Below are 16,872 nucleotides of genomic sequence, written 5' to 3' on the forward strand. Positions count from 1 at the left end.
ACCCTCAAAAGCTGATCATGCCACCATTACAGCACTAAGAAAGATGCCATTTATTCTAGTAAGGTGCTTTTTTTTCTTCTTTTTGCCAGACAGTGTAGCTTATACAGGTTTGCTGTATAACAGATCACATCATAAAAAAAAAAAAAAAAAAAAAAGGGTATTTATTTTGCTTGTTCACCAGCACAGCTATGCCAGTTACAGGTGTGATTGCTTTTTCCTGACATTACTGCGGAGAAACTACATTACTTTTAAGTAACTTAAAAGTGCCTTTGTATAATGTCTCTGAAGAGTATTTTGAGTGAGACCTAAATTTCTCCTCTTCCTGTGGGCTCAGTCAAGCTTGAGTGACGAAGGTTAGAATTTGAAAAGGATGGCACCTAGTGACAACTGGCATTACAGGCCTCTGTGATGGACAGAAGACAAAGGAAAGAAAAAAAGGTTCCATAAATCCTATTCTAGTGAGAGGCTTACTGAAATCAAATCTAAAAATCAACAGAAGTAGATAATGCTGCAAAACCGGGCTTTGCACTACCAGGAATCTCATAGATTCTAACAATACTAATTGAAAAAATCAGAGGCACAACTTGGGATGAAAATGACCTTATGCCACAATGACACTCCTTATTCTTAGCTGCTGATAGGAGCTCCCAGTGTACAGATGCCTCTGTGGCAACCTCTTAGTTGCAGCCAGTCTCCCACTGCTGGCAGCCTATTCTCCACCTAAAACCACCAGTGCATGGGCTAAGATTAGATCACACACACTGGCATTAAACTCCACTTTCTCAGGGTCCATCCATCTATCTTCTATACATCGCTGTCCTAGGATAAGCACCCTATCATGAGAGGAGTTTGTGCCAACCATACAGCCATTCGAGTGCAGCAGTCAAACACAATATTGGAACTTGCAACTGTCTGAAAGAGCAGCTCTGTTCTTCTGAGCCAAGAAGTGCATTGCAAGGTCACGGTGGGGACAGGCTTCAAAGGAGGCAGGGGCATCAAGGACTGTAAGCAAAAGATAGATTAGTTTGTTTTGAAGAAAAGTCTGCAGTTAAGTTACCTAAGCAAATAAAATTAAGAAATTAGTATGCATCTCCTTGGTTTTGCACTGAAAAAAACTGTGAAACAACTATATTACCTTGAAGTACCTAATGGAATGAAATTGTTTTTAAAATGCATGCTAGGTTAAAAAAAATGTAAGCAGCTTTCAGCTTTCTGTAGTGAAGAAAAGTTTATCTTGTTGGACAGAAAGAGTCTGCATTGAGAACAGCAAATATGATCAGATTGTCTTCTCTTGCAGGGATATCTACTGCATAAATTTTGAACTTAGCTTAGCTAGTGGGTCCACACATGCCTCAGAGCTAACAGTGGGATGTCTGGATGCTTACCCTAATCTAGAAGTTGCTCATTGACTCCTGTTAAAAATAGTCTGTTTATCTGAATGGCAAGGAAGACAGGACCTTTTTATTCTTTCAGCTATATAAACACAGATGCTTAAAGTAAGATGTTCTGAAAAGCAATATATAATGGAGTAATACTAAGAAGGAATAGGGATGAGACAGAAATAATGCTAAGTAAAGTTAGAGGATAAAATTTCTTCATTAATATCTGTGGTTTTTCTTTTGTTTTCCATGCACATCAAGAAGTGTGGAAGACGAGACATAAAAATGCACAAAACAAGTTAATTTCTTGTGACCAGGTAGACTGAGTATAATAATTGAAAACCACGGAGCTAAATCTGTAATAGTTGTAATTATTTTGCACATTTAAATAGATTTACAAAACCCTACTAAACTAAGAAGAGAATCACATTACATACACTTAAAGAAGTAGAATAAAAATTTGAACATACAGCCAAGCTCTGTTGTTAATCTTTATGCAAAGTACTGCTGGTGCATTCCTTGACTCTTGTATAGGGATACTTAGATTAAATTTATGTCCTAAACCTCCTACAGTAAAATGAAAAACTATGTTTTGGGACTTTTTAATAAATAGTCCTTTTACAAGGTAAAGAACTATTAAATTTTACCTGCTTCTTCCAGGTTTATTTTTCAAATAAATTTTGCTTTCCTTGTAACTATATATTGTCTTATCTAAAAAAAAATCTATTAAAACCAGATTAGATTTTTCTTTTAAGAATTTCTATTTAAGAAAAACCTGTATTTTTCTGACAGGTGTTACAAACAGAAATATGACATTGTAACTATGCCTGTATCCTCATTCTTTTAGTCAGTATTTCCTACCATTACAAGGCATGGATGATTTTCTTAACAGCATTTTAATTACAAATTTAGCTATCATTCAACTAATGATGGTGAGAATAAAATCTAGACCACACTCACGATCTTATAACTTCTGTGGGCAACAGGTGTTTTTAAAATCAGCTAATGATGACTAGATACACAGAATGAGAAAGCAATGTGTTTGGTTTGCACTTTTTATTTTTAAGGCAAAGTAAGATTTCTAAAGATTTTCAAACTGATTTGATGATGTCTATAGAATATACAGACTTTCCAGTTAGCATACTACTAGCATTGTTTAAGTACAAAAATTAATTCCTCCTCCTTAACCTGCCTAGTAATTCCAAGTTTAAAATCCCTCATTGCTGTTCAAGCTTGACCTCTCCGAAGACAAAGAACCCCTTAATAGTACCTTGAGAAAAGCAGATAAACAGGCTCATAACGGGCATCAAGTTGGCATTAGAATTTTTAAATTGTTTGTGATACAGAACTTCAGGACATTTGTAAACCTGTCAGATTTCTTGGTTGAAAACGCCATGCCTCTCACTAACTACAGTAATACAACTATTGTGTTTCTAATTAAAATATGTTGTGCTTATAGGTAACATATTTACATGCTATGCTGCCTTTATAATGAACAGGCCTAGGCAGAATGTAGCCTACTACAGTCTTCAGCTATGTATTGCATACAAAAGGAAGAATAATCAATAAAATGCTCATCTCTGAGCCATAACGCAGCAATGCCGCTCACAGCATTTTTTCTAGCTGATAGTGCCACCTTAGATCCTCAACTTTGGCTATTACAATTAGTACTATTTGCATTACAACAGCTTAATGAAAAGTTGTCATTTCAGCTTGGATTTGCTCATAACTGCACTCTGCAAAGTATCTACAAACTTAACAGGGTATCTCTTGCCAAAGTATTTCCCGCCACTATTGATCAGTGTGTCAGCTAAGCACTACCCTTCACTTCAGAGACATTTGTACTAAGAAGGTCTCTGTATTGTGAAATGTTTTAGAATTAATTCCAAAAGCACTTGCCAAACATCATGTTCTGCACTTTTAGTGTGGAGCTTGAGGAGGAAGACACAAAACAAATGCAAGCTGTAATCACTGTGTCACTACACAGTTGTGTTTAGCTACTTTTGCTAAAGCATCCAGAAGGTGGGCACCCTCTAAAAACACTGAATACTTCCACTTTGACTTAACTGCTATCCGATTTTCCAAGACACTTGAATGCTTTCCTCAGGTGGATTTAAAAAAAAAAAAAAAAAAAAAAAAAAAAAGCGGTGTTCTTCTGAGACCTCCCTGACTTTTTTGACTTCTTAGAGGCGACTCCGGTGGCCGGGGCGGTGCCTCACACCCCGCCGGGCCTGAGGGGCGACAAGGGATGCGCGGGGCTCCTGCTGCAGCGCAACCCCGCCCGCCTCCGCACCTCACCTCACCTTCATCCTCATGTCACCCTCACCTCACCCGCACCCTCCTGCTCACCTTTGCCCTCACCGCCTCCACAGGGCCGCACCGGCGGGCGGTCAGGCGTTTGCCTCTGCCAGCTGGGTTACCGCTAACCCGCAACCGACGCTGTTAGTCGGGAGGAGGTGCGGGGAGATGATTAAAATAACACGGGGCTATTCTAAGCGCTAATGGGATCAGAAGCGAGGCCAGCGAGGCGGCGGGGAGAGGGCACCGTTCCGCGACAGCCAGGCTGCGGCATAGCGCCCCTCTGATGGCGGGAGGGCAGAGCCGCAGCTGCGCCACATGGGCGGGGGCGGGATACCCCAGGTAACCGGGGAGGGGAACGGGGCAGGAGCGGCCCGACCACGGGCAGAGATGGAGGGGAAGGCGCGTTTGCCCAGGGGAGAAGGGGAGGATCGGCTCGGCCTGTGGGGCAAGGGGGCAAAGAGGGAGGCCGAGGCATCAGCGAGGGCCTAGCGAGGGTAGGGGGCGACTACCAAGAGATAGCCCAGGTGAGGAGGAGGAGAAGGAGACAAACCAGGGGGCGAGAGGCCTGGTCAGGAGCAGGTGCGGGAAGCGCGGCCGGGCAAGAAGGAGGGGGAGCCCCGCAGCAAGGTGGAGGCACGGCGGGGGAGAGGGAAGGAGCGGCAGCGAGTCAGAGGGCAGAGCGCGAGGTGTGGGGGGCTGAGAGAAAGGGAGTGCGACAGCGGGGGGAGGAGAAGAGGATCGTGGGCTAGGGGGAGGGCAGAGCGCGGGAGCGCGGCGGGAGGCGGAGGAGAGCGTCAGCAGGAGCGGGGATAGCGGGAGCGCGGCGGGAGGCGGAGAGCGTCAGCTGGGGGCAGAGATAGAGGGAGTGCGGCAGGAGGAGGAGAGCGTGAGCCGGGGGGGCAGAGAGAGAGGGAGCGCGGCAGGAGGAGGAGGGGAAGAAGCGCGACGCAGGGACGGCAGATGCCTGGAAATAAAAATTTGATGATTGCATGCAGCGGCTGGAGAGACTCTGTCGGTGGCGGCGGCGGGGACGAGGCAGGGACAGGGGGGGCGACGGCAAAATGAAGTATCAGAAATACCTGACTGTCTTGCAGATGGCCATAGGGGTGACCGCCTCCAACAGGGGCAGTCTGATGCCCTTAAAGAGGAAGCTGTGGTGAGTAGGCACAAACCGGGCCGGCGGCACTGCGGGCCCGGCCGAGCGCGGGCCGCGGCGGGACGGGTGGGGGGTTCCTCTCAGACATGACGCCCGCCTCAGGGGCACCGGGCGGGCGCGGGCCTGGGGCTCCCCGCGGGCATCTCCGGGGGAAAAAGTTCCCAGCGAATTCACCGCCAGTTGTGTGGCAAGCGCCGGGAAGCGGCGGCGGTGCCGGAGGAGCTGTCCGCGCCCGCCAGCCCTCGGGCCCGCCGGAGGACGCCCGGCGCGGTGCTTTCCGCGGCTGTACGCGTGGTTGCCGCTCACGGTACAACCGCAGCTTCCAGGCAGCCCCGCTGCCCGCCGCCAGCCCGGGCACGGCCATGGCAGCTCCGGCGGAGGGGCGCGGGAGTAGCTGAGGCAGGGTCTGCCGCTTGCGTGACAGCCCGAGTGTTGCCTCCGGCTGTAGCGCATTCCCCGCCCTGGGCTGTGCGGACAGCCGGGCTCTGAATTCCCCTGTTTCTGCTGACAGGTGTATTTAAAAAAACGGGGAAAGGGAGATACAAGCCTAATCGTTTAGCGAGCGGCAGAGAACACATCCTGTTCATATATGATAATTTTATTTACATCCTGCTTTTCTTGTGGCTTATTTCTACATTTTGTTCTTTCACTGATAGTGAGTTCAGCTGATTTTTCTGTATGAGTCAACAATACGTTTTGAAAAATGTATTGAACTCTAGTGGTGTGATTTGGGTGAGTAGGGCATCAGCAAACATACGGCACTGCAATACCCAGTCACTTATGGGCTTGTAAGAGCCCACTGGTAGCTTGATTAAAGCAGTGGGATGTGTGTCATCACTAGGAGAAATCACAAGGCAAAAATCTGTGAAGTCAGATTTTTTGTGATGAAAATACCAGGAATGAAATTGTACTCTGAGAATTTCTTACCTGTAAAAGATCAAGAGTGATGTTTAGGTGGTAACGATCATATGGCTTTGCTTCACAGTACTGACATGTTCCTAGTGAAGCAAAGTGTCACAGGAGGCATGATCGGTCATTTTATTTAAAAATAGGTAACTTACAAATAGAGTTACTCACACATCAGCAGTTGTACCAGAAGTGAACTTTAAATGAATTATAGAATGTTGAGGTTTTTTCCTTCTTTTTTTCCCTGCACATTGTCAGCTAGCATAGACAGTGTCAAGGAAATACATTCCCTTGAAGAAACATAATGTGGTACAAGTAAGCTTTCTGTCATTAATTCCAAATCTCGATATTCCTTGTAGGCAAGATCAAAATTTCCAGGTCTGTTCACCCTAACTAACGTACAGATTCAAATGTAGTCTTAGACAAAAATACACTGTTACACAGAGAAGTTTTATTACATTTAATCAAGTTTTTTGTAGTATATTCAGTGGTTTGATTTTGATTACATAAGTTGCATAAAGTGTACTGGGCCTGTTTTACTCTCCCCAGATGCCAATTCTGTCTGTGTGCAGTATTGTATGTATTGGTGTGTTACTTCTTTTAAAAAGTCGAATTACAGATAATGTAATGATACCAGTTGTTCTGTTTCATATCTTTTCTGTGTCTCCTTGGAAATATTTTCTTTGCTGGCGTGTTAAAGTGAAACTATTCTATATTTGTGTGCTTAAGTCCGAAAGGACTTAATTCAACTTCTACTTTTATGTCTTTAGTTGGAGTTAGATCAGCTCTAGATTGCCTGTTTTCATTGTGAGATTCTCTGTTTTTTGCAGTATAGCAAAACAATATAGTATCTCCCCAGTTATGCATACTATAAGCATTGCATTTCATAACATTTGTAACTTGACATCATGTTGCTGCAGTGCAATGCTGTGTGAAGATTTAGTTGGCTAAGAGAGTTAAGGAAAAATGAAGTTCTTTTTTAATTTTTGGGAGATGTATGAATTACTTTAGCATTTGAAAGCATGTCTCTGAGATATTCTTATAAATAGGCTGTATGATATTATGTAGTCACATTTCCTTTGAGAAGTTTAATAGCATTAGGCATTATGTGTATGGATAAAATTTATGCTCATGAAATGCTATTTTATGATGCATTTAGAGAAATACATCCTTTGCTTAAGGATCCTTTGTGATGTTAATTTTTTCTCATTTGTGTATAGTTTATAATGCACTAAGAAAATCTGAATGTTGCTGTTTAACTAAAATCAATACAGTATTATTATCTATTTCCATCCCATAAACCAGAAATATGTTTCATTACTGGATCACCAAATGTCAAAAATACCTGAAATAAATGTGTAAGCCAACTCAGTCACAGGATGCTTTTTCATCTCTCTTTATTTACTTACTTTTAAAATTTTGAAACATTCAGTTTAACTCATCAGTTTCATAAATTCCTTGATGTGTTTATACATATTATATGTGGAAACAAAGTCATAATTTAATAAAAAAGGGTTAAAACAGTCATCTTTTTGTTGATGGAGATAATCCACCTGAATCCTACTGAAAGAAAATGAAAAAGGTAACAGCAATGTTATACTTCTTTATAGAGCATCTGTCACTCCAATTTTCTTCTGCTTCCCTCCGAAAATGTAAGTCCTGCATCAGAAGTCTCCTGTGATGCAGGAGAGCAGAGCTATATAAAAGAGTGGGCACCAATGTTTCATAATGGGTTAAGAGCAAATTGGTACAAACTAGCTGGGAATAAAACAATTGAACAAACAGAAGGAAGCTATGCCACAGGCATAAAGTTGGAAGTGGAGGAGCCAGAAACTTGCTTGTGTTTAATGTGGGGTTTGATGGTTTTATGATTAGTTTTGCTTGAGGCAGTTGAGTTTTGGACTTAGTGATGGAGGAAGCTGCTGGAGTCCTGAACTGCTGATTCAGACCCTTTCCCATGTTTGTGCAGCGGTGTAACCTAATATGCAGGAACCTAAATGAGATGAGTAGGATGTTTTCAATCCTTTTGCTGGGTGACAGTATTTGGATACAAAATCCACTGTCATAGTGCTGCTAGTACAGATAGGATGCATCAGGACTAAGATTTGTGAAGATGCTCCAGAAAATCTAACTATTGACCTGGGAGCAACTTAAAACAGTAAACTGACACAAATATTTACTGAAATCCCAATATGTGCAACCTGGATGCTTTTATGGTAGAGAAATGCTAAATCACATAATTAAGGCAAACTATAGAAGTAGACCATCATTTCATGTCACAGTGAATATTACATTGCTCTGTTGCAAGAAGGAGCAGGCAAAAAAAATGCAAAAGGGGAAAGGGCGTTACAGCAACACTAATAATTCTCACTTAGGTTCCCTACTGTTTCTTACAGCATTTGACTCTAATTTGAAAGACTTCCTCTGCTTTGCCTCACTCCCCCTAAGCTCGCCTTGGTGCAAGGCAGTGCAGTCAGGAAGCAAGACACAAAGCTTGATTAGTGATAGATTTTCATTGTGAAGAATACTATGGATGCAGCTATTCCATATTTACATTTCCTGCATCGTTTAAGAATGATTGGTAGTTGTCTGAAGCAATCTAGGTTACAGGAAAGAATGCAGGTGCAATGTACTACAGAATTTGAGTTTTGACAGGATCCAATTTCTCCTGTTTGGTGCTGTTGTTAAAAGAATGTGTGATACAGAAACCTGGATGTTAAGTGATAGCTGCTTCTTGTAAGATATTGCACAGGCACATTTCTTTGCAAGCACAGGAATAAACTTACTTGAAATCAGTGAGGAGTAACCAGCATGCCTGGAATTAAGCACCTATCTTTGTATTCAGGCTGTGGCTTGGATGTAGGAGTCCAGGTTAATACTGAAGGATGCCTGTTTTGTCATTTAGACCATCCCTAGGGAAAATTGCCATTGGTTGTTTATTTTCTGAGTCATATTCGGAAGAATAAAGTAATGGAAAATGTCACCAGTATAGGAGGAGGAAAGCAATTATGTGCAAAAATACAGATCACGAGATTGGATGTTTTCCATTTTTGTTTACTGGTTACTGTTAATATTTGTTTGAAATGGGGATCGTAATTTCAGTTTAGCCCACTGTAAGGATGTATTCATATTGCAAGTTAATTAATGGCTTTTTAAAATTTCTGATGAAGGTGGGATTCTGTGCCTAGACTTGACATTTGTAGAGGTGCACAGTAATTTAGCCTAACAGCTGACTGCTCAGTTCAACTTGTCATTGTTTCAAGTCTGCCTTTTTCCCCCCCAAACAAATATTAATATTGAGCAAGTGTAGTTATTAGGTATTCCAGTTTGATCAGTGAGATTAAGTTTCAGCTTTTCTACTGTTATGTTTTAGCCAGAAGTCATACTGAACACATTTGGCTGAGTCCAGTGGACATGTTCACTTTCTGTAGTACTTGTTTAATGGGAGGTTATTTAATTACAGACATTGTGTACATCTCTCAACAGATTCCTGTTACTATGGGAAGTCGAAGTTTCTAAGAAGTTAGACTTTTATTTTGTGGAACCATTTAGGATAGACATTAGCTAGAAATACTTAATTCTTTTTTATATAATATACACAGACAACTTGCAGTATGTGAAAATACACCATTTTAAGTCTTTCTGAAGCTATATAGTTGTCAAAATCTTGACCTCTCTGCATTAACTCTAGCATTAATATTATGCTTGGAAAACAAATATGAAAAATTTATCCTTTCAAGGCTTTTTTTTTTTTTCAAGGCTTTCAATACTTTTTTAAAGTATTTTGATGTCTTTAATAAAGTTATTCAGAACATAAAAGAAATGGGATTTTTTTTTTTTTTAATTCCTAAAAAATGTTCAATCTGATGTTCAATCTGACAGGTCCATCTAGAAAATTACCTCAGTTTTATTGCTTCAGACAAAATTTTACTGCAAAAAGTCTTAGGGAATCTTGAAGGTTATTACAAATAAGAATTACACGCAAGTAGAATATAAATAGTTTTAAATTAATAGAAACCTGTTGTTTTGTATGCTTTATATCTGATTATGTTGTGTTCTAAGTGGTTAGCTCTTGATGTGATGCTGGACCTTGAAGTCTCTGTTGCATAGTATTTTGTTAGGCTGGCACATTTGTTAGTGGAGTTCAGATACTGAAAGTTGAAGGTTTTTGCTTATTTTACAAACTAGGGAAATAATTTAGAGTCATGGTTATGTAATGTGATATATGATAAGGATCCAGTCAAGGTCAGTTGTAAGGATTTGGATAGTAAGGGCCTTGGGCTCCAGGTGGAATTTACAAAATGGTTTAATTAACTTGACTGAAATTTTTAAAAAGTTAACGAATTGGGGTTCCTTAATTTAGGATTCCCATGATGAGCATAAGTCTCTTAAAAATTTTTCTGCTTTAGTCTGTGTTAATTCTTCTTTACCCCTGATGCATGCACTGCGGCCAGTGACTTAGCAATTCACTTACTGATTTCTGTTAATTAAGCAATACAAATAAGAGATGAAAGAAGGAGATAATAAGGTGCAGTAAATTTAATGAACAACTAATTTTTTGAGCTTAAGGTTCAGATGACAGAACCAAAGACATTTGCATTTCAGTTTCAATGTTATTTTAGAAAGAAAATTCTCTGTTTCTCTGATTACAGTGAACACTTTGAGAGCACAAAGTGAGGTTCAGAAGTGGAAAAGATATTAAAAAGCTGTTGTTCACATTTTTTGAATAATTTAGTTTCAACTTAAACACCTTGCTCCTTGTCTCATTAATCTGGACTCACTGAAGCTGAAATTCATGTGTATCTTGCAACATTATTGTCTTAACTGTTGTGTTCCTTGTGGAAATTTCTAGTACTGAAATGAATCCCTGTTGCACTACTTCACAAGCGTTACTGGAAATAGATTCTTGAGAGTTTCATTGCTGCATCCACCATTCTGAGAAGATGGTGTGAAATAGATTCAGGTCTGTCTCAGGTCTGTTAATTGTTCTTCTGTAACTGTAGGTGTGTCAGAGGCACCAGGGAAGGTAGTATTTTATTTCTTTGCACTTGTCCCAAAGTTCCCTCATTGACATAGAGTCAAAACCTCTCATGATTCTGATGGGATTTTTCTCTTGTCGGTTAAATAATACTTTATGTTGTAAAGATACCTAGAAAGTAATGATTTTATAAGGGATTGAAAGGAATCTTTCAATGGTGATATTTCTTCCTATAAAACTATATTTTTGAAAGTGAAATGTGATTCTTAAAAGCTTTTTTCTGACTCTCAGAGGCTAAGGAGTAATAATCAAAATTTATTCTTCAGGAGAATTAAATGATGTATGGAATTCAAAGGCAGCAAGTTCATTTTTTCAAGTGGCTTCAAAGAGTGGAGCTCCCAAGTAGAAGGGCCTTCAAACATCTGATGATTTTAGGTCTTTGCTAAAGAAATACTTTATTCTGTGTGCTGGTAATACTTTTAAAATGTTATCAGGGAATCTGTAGCATTTTTGTAGTTTCAGTTCTGTGAGCAAATATGTTACTGTAGTAGCCAGACATTTTACTCAGAATTTAATGTAAATATAATTATACCCAAAAAAAGCTGGTGTCATTTCAGTGGTGAGTTTAAAATGTAATTAAAATGTCTAATATGTCTAAACTTACAGTAAAAATGTGTGTCTATGTAAAACCAAAAAAACTCAAGCACCTGAAAGCAAAATCTTGATTTAGTAATCATAAAATCAACAAAGAATGAAGGGCTTTTTCTTTATCAGTTTGGAAAGAGATTTGAAAAGATCTGTTTCCATTTTCAAGTCTGGTTATTCCAACTTCTTCTCCTAGCCTCCTACAATCATGTATTTGGACCTCTTATCCTGACCATGAAGCTGTCAAGACCTATGAGTCTTACTTAGTCAAACAAATGTATTCAGGCTGTGGTTATTGTGTTTTGTACTTTGAAATTTGTATTTCAGGCATTAACATGGACCACATGAAAATGTCCTTTTTCAGTGATGTGTATGTACTGGATATCTGCACCTTTCTTTTTTGTAAAAACATTTATGTATACACCAAGGCTTTTAATTCTAAGTTAAGAACCTAACTGGGATACTTTTTGTGTGAGAGAAATCTTAATGGTCACAGAGAAAAACACTGACCTACTGTCCAAAGTCTCAGGAAATGTAAAAAAGATAGGTATTATTTCTCCTTTAAACTAGTTTTTGAGGTCTCTTATGGCTCCAGTTGAGAAATCATGTGAAAGCGTAAGCCTACACACTTAGAATGTTCTGGTTTTAAGTGATTCTTGATGAGCATATTTCCTGGAACAGTCTTTTTTCTAATGTGTTGTCAACTGACTAGAGAATATTTTGCAGTCAAAATATTGACCTCGCAAGCTTAAGACATTTGATGTAATTATTAACCTCACTTCTAGTCATAGGCAACTTCCAACAAGTTTGAAATAGGGATTGCTTAGTCAAAATATTTTATTTATGGACTCCTCTTAGGACTGTGTGTAGACAACAGCGTGATGAAAAGACCTTATAAAGTGTACTTGCTTAATATATTACCCCTATAAATGTAAAAGAGCCTATTAATTTCATTATTGTTCATCATTATTCATTGCTGAAGTACCATTAGCACTCAAACTGGAGACAGTCAAAATCCAAACACTGCCAGGTTCCTGCTTATTTAATTGACAGCCACAATATGTATCACAGGACTCAGTTTTTCACTGAATTAGTAGAGAAAAGTATTCCTTTTAACTTTCAGAAGTTATGTGTATTTTTGTGTAATCTGGGTATTTTCTGATGCTTAAAAAAAAATTGATGACTCCAATATGTTCCTGACTAAATCTGTAAGCAGTGGTGGGCTTTATGGGAACTAGATTCCCACATACTTTTGTGGTCTTACTTTGGTACTTAGTGATAGAAAATTAAAGCTTGGAATAACATTTTTCCTTTGTGTAGCATGGAAGTGTTTTTTCCTATATGCATTTTTTTACTTTAAGGAAACTTGTTCAATAAAAATACACATTCTGATACGTGGCTCTTTTTGTTTGGCAGGGTAACTCCATCCTCTGAAAATCCCAATGGTGCTACCTGTAGTGTAAGTCAGGGAAAGCCGTCTTTAAGAAGAATAAAAGGGAGACTACACAGAAGCAAAAGTCTTGACAGCATTGATTTCTGTGAATTCACTGTAAGTACCATATCTTTTACCTTTATCCTAAATGAAGTTATGAGAATCTTGCTAATAAAGCAGTTGTCCCTCTTGGCATTGTGTTTAAATGTCAGAATTAGGAAAGGTATTGCACTTGATGATGTTGCAATTGCAATTCTACACTGCCAAGAGTTAAGTGGTGTTACTTATATAATTAGTTTTGCATAACTACATTTTTGTTCTTCAGGTACCATTGGATACAAATATTGATGGCAGGTTTTAATATTGCCACTGCATGATGTGAAGAAAGTAGCTGGAAATAGACTTAATATGAAAAATATTTTCACATTATGCTTTTGGAAGATATAGATTAGATATAGATTATTTTTTACAACCCCCACAAAATTATTTTAGTTGTATATGGCTGTAGTAGAGTACTAGAAAAAGAAATTGATGTTCCTAAATGATGTGTGTGGTTGTAGCACTTAAAAGCTACTATCAGAGATGATATCTTACTGCACTTAAACAGTATTGGTATAGGCTTTGCTTTGATTAGGGTGTAGGTATGTTTCAGTGTGATTATGGTTTTGAAGAATTTCTATAGGTGATGCTTTAGAGATGTAGTTGAAATTAGTTGAAGACAGAAATAGTTTTTTACAGAACTTTACTTTAGGGGTTGTTTACATTGAGATAATGGAAAGAAATAGTTAATATGAAAGAGAATGGGACACAGAGGTGGATTTTCTGCTATTTGTACTGTTCACAAAGTATTAGAATTATTCTAAACACAGTACATTCTCTTCTGTACTGAAAAAAATTCTGTACTGAAAGAAGCATAAAAACTACACCTCTCAACGAGGGGGGTGTTTTTGGCTGAAGTGGGTTATATACTGATAAATTAATCATGTTGTTTTAAATACGTAAATAATCTCAAAGAGTAAGTTAAATTTTAAACCAGTAATTAAACATGAGGATGAAAGAGGTAGATAGGAAATATGTACCATCTTTAAAATTAAGAAAAAAATAGTGACTGAGATAGTATCTGGTATTACATTAGAGAAACAATATAACTAAACTTTCAGGTGCAATTTGGGAAATTATCACTATTCAAGGCAAGACAGTGGTTTCAGTATGTTGCATCATTTGGTGTTTTTTACAGATGATGCCAGTATCATAATTGTTTTTTTTTTTCCTCACAACTCTTTTATTTCTAATTAAAAAAACTAGCAGGACTATCTTTGGAACAAAGAGATGGTTGTTTGCTGTTTAAGCAAGTACTGAAATTAGTAGGAAAGTTTTGAGACTTGGTGCATTTTGTTGTGTCCAGATACCTCTAGCAGTGTGGGTGCTTCCAGCCCTGTAGCTGTTGAAACCCAGGCAGTGAGCATGTGCTGGGTTAGGTGCTGTCAGCTGCCTGCACTGCCACCTTTTTGGCCAAGTTTTGCTGTATCTGTGCAAACTGTTGTCACAGCAGTGTTGTTGCTGGAGTCATTACTTTAGTGAAGGTTAAAAATTCCTTTGGGTAATGAGGTTACTGAAACAATAATTTTAGCTTGTGTGTTACGGGTCTTCATCTCTGAGGTCCTATTAAGGAGTTTTAAATAAATCTGCCTCTACACTTGGGGTCTTCAAAGAAAAAGAATTACAGCCAATGGTAAAAAGAATATCATGCATGCCATAGGACCTTTGTAAAGAGAATTGTGACAGCTTATAATGGGGAATACCTGTATCTGTAACACAGAAATTTGTAGAGTATGTATTTGTATAAATTCAGGCATTGATAGTTAAGTATTGGTTATCAGGAAAGGAAGCTCACATTTTACTCTGAGGTCTCATGTGAAAGGATGATACAAGTTAAAAATGGTTAAGTGCACAAATCAAAGTTAAAAATGCAGATTTTCTTGCTGCTACATGACTGAGAATCACATTGAAATATTTCTTTGTATTGTATAATGATAATTCTGTTGTTTTAAACTTGTGATTAAAAATAGATCTGAAGAAAAAATGAGGAAATTAGGATGCCTCAGTCTTTCCAGAGTGCTCCCAAAACTGAATGTTTTTCATGTTAAGCATCTTTTCTAGTAAGAAAGTTCAGGCACTGACAGATCTAGTAAATATATTCAATTTTATTCTGTGAGAAATAACATTACCCAATGAGGGGAAGAGCTTTATAAAACTTTACTACTGCTTTATGCTGCTGTCTATATTCATTTTGTGTGCAACAAAGATAAGTATATGGATAAATTATATGCAAAGTCAAAGTAATTTGAGTGGCTGGTTAACTTTTAGTTTTCTTAATCATGTAATGCAAGAGTAAATATGAATGTTACTAGATTGCACTTTACTATTACTAAAGCCTATGTACATCCCACTCATCTTTACTGTAAATCTCCTATTTCCTGTCACTAAGCAAATTGTTAGAAAGAACAAACCCTAACACTAGAAAGACATAAAAAATTACTTAAACTTTCTTTCCTCCAAAGTGTGAAGGAATGTGTGCCCATTGTGAAAGCTCTGGATTTCCATGCAATATGCACATAGAAAAAAAATCACAAAAATACTGTATTTTGTACTTTACTGTGACTTCAGCTATGGCAGGGGATTCGCTCTGGGAACTACATTAAGCTGTGAAACTCATGGAAAAATGGGGTTATTCTTTGCAAGGGAGAGCACAACCAGCAAAGAGCTTATTGCATGTGTAAAATTTCAGCAGAGGCCAAGGAGTGACTTGGAGGGAATACCAGACTGGCCTTCAGGGGGTGGTCTAAGATGTGATGCTGCCAAGTTTCTTGTTTACCACGGTTAGTAAAATCTGAAGTTTGTAATATTGTTTTCAGTTATACCTGTGGCTCTTAATATGGATGGTGTACCTGAGAATGCTAGAGAGGTTTCTGCCTATAAAACCTCATTATTGGATGACCTGCTGCTGCAATGACTTGCTGCAAGCCACAGGTATTCATGAGAAACTGCCATAGCCCACAAATCCTGATTGATGTGTTGTGTACCTGTGTTACTATCCCATAGCTGGATCAGACTGTAGTATCCTTAACATGCGTTCAGGAGGTATGAGTTCTCCCTGGTTACAAGTGGTTGGAGCCTGCAGGACTTGTGACAAAATCTGGGTTTTATTTAGTAGCCATGTCTCCTCTGTCTTAAGTGGATGGTTTGTAGTAGTGAAGTCTTAGCAAAATGGTAACGAGGCAGCAAGTGAGAGGATAAAGTGGTGAAATGACATTAAGCCACAAGGTGATAGTAAAGCAGCTCCCTTAGCATGTGCATCCGTTTTCAACTGCTTTCATCCATTTTTCTTCTGTTGTGTCCATGTGTTAGTGCTACCACTTAGATTAGGAACTTGCCCCACAAACTGTGTAGAACCTGTTTTATAGCTCTTTGGTTCTTTAAGGGCTATCATCATACTGTGCTACCCCTGATATTATTCCTTGAAATAATCAAGCATGCAGAAGACCTCCAAGAATCTGTATTTTTTGTTGAATAATGGTAAGTGGTTTTTTGTAACCCAGAAATATTGCAGAACTCGTGCTCTAAGTTGCAAAAAGCTTTGAAGAAAAGTGAAGAATAAGATAATCAGTTCTCAGAGAAAGATGTGGAATATGTACTACCTTGTAGAATGAGTTTTTGTTGTACTGATGTTCATTACAACCATATTTTAATATTTTTTACAGTGAAACAAACTCTGGCTTTGCAGAAGCTACCCTGTATAGCAGTAGCACTTCTGCATCCAATTCATTGACAGGGATTTTGTTGCACTAAGCATTGTGCAAACAGTGTTTGCTCTCAAGGACCTTACAATCTATTTATAACAATAGGTAAAATGTGACTGACCTTTGATTCTTTAGCTGCATATGGCTCTCAAGATGTTCAAATCCAGCACTGGTGTTAGGGCTTCTGAAGGTGATGCTGGGATGCAGGTGCATTTTGGGACCGCTCTGTGTGATAGAGCACTGGGGCTGCTGGGGCACTGTTGTGATCCTCACTT

General features: G+C 38.9%; 1 protein-coding gene across 6 annotated transcripts in view; it reads left to right on the forward strand.

Moving 5' to 3' along the window:
- Positions 1 to 4,669: 4,669 nt before the first annotated feature.
- Positions 4,670 to 16,872, forward strand: part of TJP1 (tight junction protein 1) — a 155,223-nt gene continuing 143,020 nt past the window's right edge. For 3 of the 6 annotated variants that reach the window (XM_030456645.1, XM_030456646.1, XM_030456647.1), the window contains exons 1-2: positions 4,670 to 4,836; positions 12,782 to 12,914. In XM_030456645.1, the coding sequence (XP_030312505.1) occupies positions 4,670 to 4,836; positions 12,782 to 12,914 (300 nt within the window). The remainder of the gene's footprint in view (positions 4,837 to 12,781; positions 12,915 to 16,872) is intronic. The other 3 variants (XM_030456648.1, XM_030456653.1, XM_030456655.1) reach the window with 2 other exon arrangements.

This window comes from Calypte anna, chromosome 10, assembly GCF_003957555.1.
Source record: "Calypte anna isolate BGI_N300 chromosome 10, bCalAnn1_v1.p, whole genome shotgun sequence".
NCBI lineage: Eukaryota > Metazoa > Chordata > Aves > Apodiformes > Trochilidae > Calypte > Calypte anna.